The following is a 1,666-nucleotide window of genomic DNA, read 5'->3' as shown; positions in this document are numbered from 1 at the left end:
TACTACTAGTATTACTACTACTACTACTACTACTACTACTGCTACTACCACTACTACTACTACAATAAAACTACTTCTACTACTACTACTATTACTATTACTACTACTACTACAATAAAACTACTACTACTACTACTATTACTACTACTACTACTACTACTACTACAATAAAACTACTACTACCATTACTCCAATCACTACTGCTACAATAAAACTACTTCTATCATTACTCCAATCACTACTGTTATTTCTTTACTAGCGTTCCTACTATGAAAGCTACTACATCTAATGCTGATTTTGTTACGAACAATATTAATAATAATAACAATAATAATAATAACAATAACAATAATAATAAAATAATAGTAATAATAACAATATTAATTATAATAACAATAATAATAACAATAATAACAACAATAATAATAACAATACTAATAATACTAATAATGTAATAATAAAATAATAATCAAATAATAATATAATAATAAAAAAATAATAATAACCTGTTTTCGACGACTTGCTCGTAGAACGGGCACGGGACGACCTTTGTGTTGTTCAGTAGGTGTGGAATCAGCAGTGAACATACCCACAGTTTGTGAGCCGCCTGCGAATGAATGAATGAATGGATGGATGGATGAATGAACGAACGAACGAACGAACGAACGAACGAACGAACGAACGAACGAATGAATGAAACGAAAACCATTGCCACAGTTTTTTGTTAGTTCATTTCTATCATCGTGATTATAAATAACAACAACAACAACAAAAACAACAACAACATTAACAACAACAAAAACATCAACATCGTCGTCATCATCTCTGGAGGGCTTATTTAGACATGGGTTTTGTTGGATGAAATGCAGTTTAATCCAGACACCCCGCGAAAACATTAACGGCAGAATAAACGTTTAATAGGTTTATTCTCGTTTGTATATCTCTACGTTTGTATGTTTGTTGGTTTTGTATGATTGTATGTATGTATGTTTGTATGTTTGTTTGTTTTGTATGATTGTATGTATGTATGTTTGTATGTTTGTTTGTTTTGTATGATTGTATGTATGTATGTTTGTATGTTTGTTTGTTTTGTATGATTGTATGTATGTATGTTTGTTTGTTTGTATGTTTGTTTGTTTGTATGATTGTATGTATGTATGTTTGTATGTTTGTTTGTTTTGTATAATTGTATGTATGTATGTTTGTATGTTTGTTTTTTTGTATCTTTGTTTGTCGGATTATATGTTTTGCTTTTTTTGCCTAATATAAATCAACGTTATTTTGCTAAATTAAGAGAAAACAACAGACACTTACCGATACACAAACAACATACAAACAAATTTATACACATAAAAATATACACACAAACATTGAAGGAAAACGTGAACAAACAAACACATAAACAAACATCTAAACGCACAAACAAATTATCAGACAAACATACAAGCAACTAACACACAAACAAACATACAAATACACGAGCAAACATTAAGGCAGGAAGCGCGCAAAATACAGTACAAACAAAAATTTGGCGGAAAAAGATGGAAAAACTTGTGATGAACATAAATATTGAGCAAGATGGCACACACACACACAAATCTACACAAATCCATACACACACACACACACACACACAAACACACACAAACATACAACGTACATAAGT

The 1,666-nt window shown here is 30.0% G+C and overlaps 1 protein-coding gene across 1 annotated transcript in view; it reads right to left on the bottom strand.

The window, feature by feature from the left end:
* Nucleotides 1–1,666, bottom strand: part of HELRODRAFT_161869 (hypothetical protein) — a gene marked incomplete at both ends in the record, with an annotated part of 29,378 nt that overhangs the window by 14,078 nt on the left and 13,634 nt on the right. The window contains 2 exons of the mRNA XM_009021741.1: nucleotides 507–607; nucleotides 895–943. Coding sequence (XP_009019989.1) covers nucleotides 507–607; nucleotides 895–943 — 150 coding nt within the window. The remainder of the gene's footprint in view (nucleotides 1–506; nucleotides 608–894; nucleotides 944–1,666) is intronic.

This window comes from Helobdella robusta, assembly GCF_000326865.2.
Source record: "Helobdella robusta unplaced genomic scaffold HELROscaffold_3, whole genome shotgun sequence".
Taxonomy (NCBI): Eukaryota; Metazoa; Annelida; class Clitellata; order Rhynchobdellida; family Glossiphoniidae; genus Helobdella; species Helobdella robusta.
The sequence above is the reverse complement of the archived record's forward strand: the minus strand, read 5'-3'. Positions and strand labels throughout refer to the sequence as shown.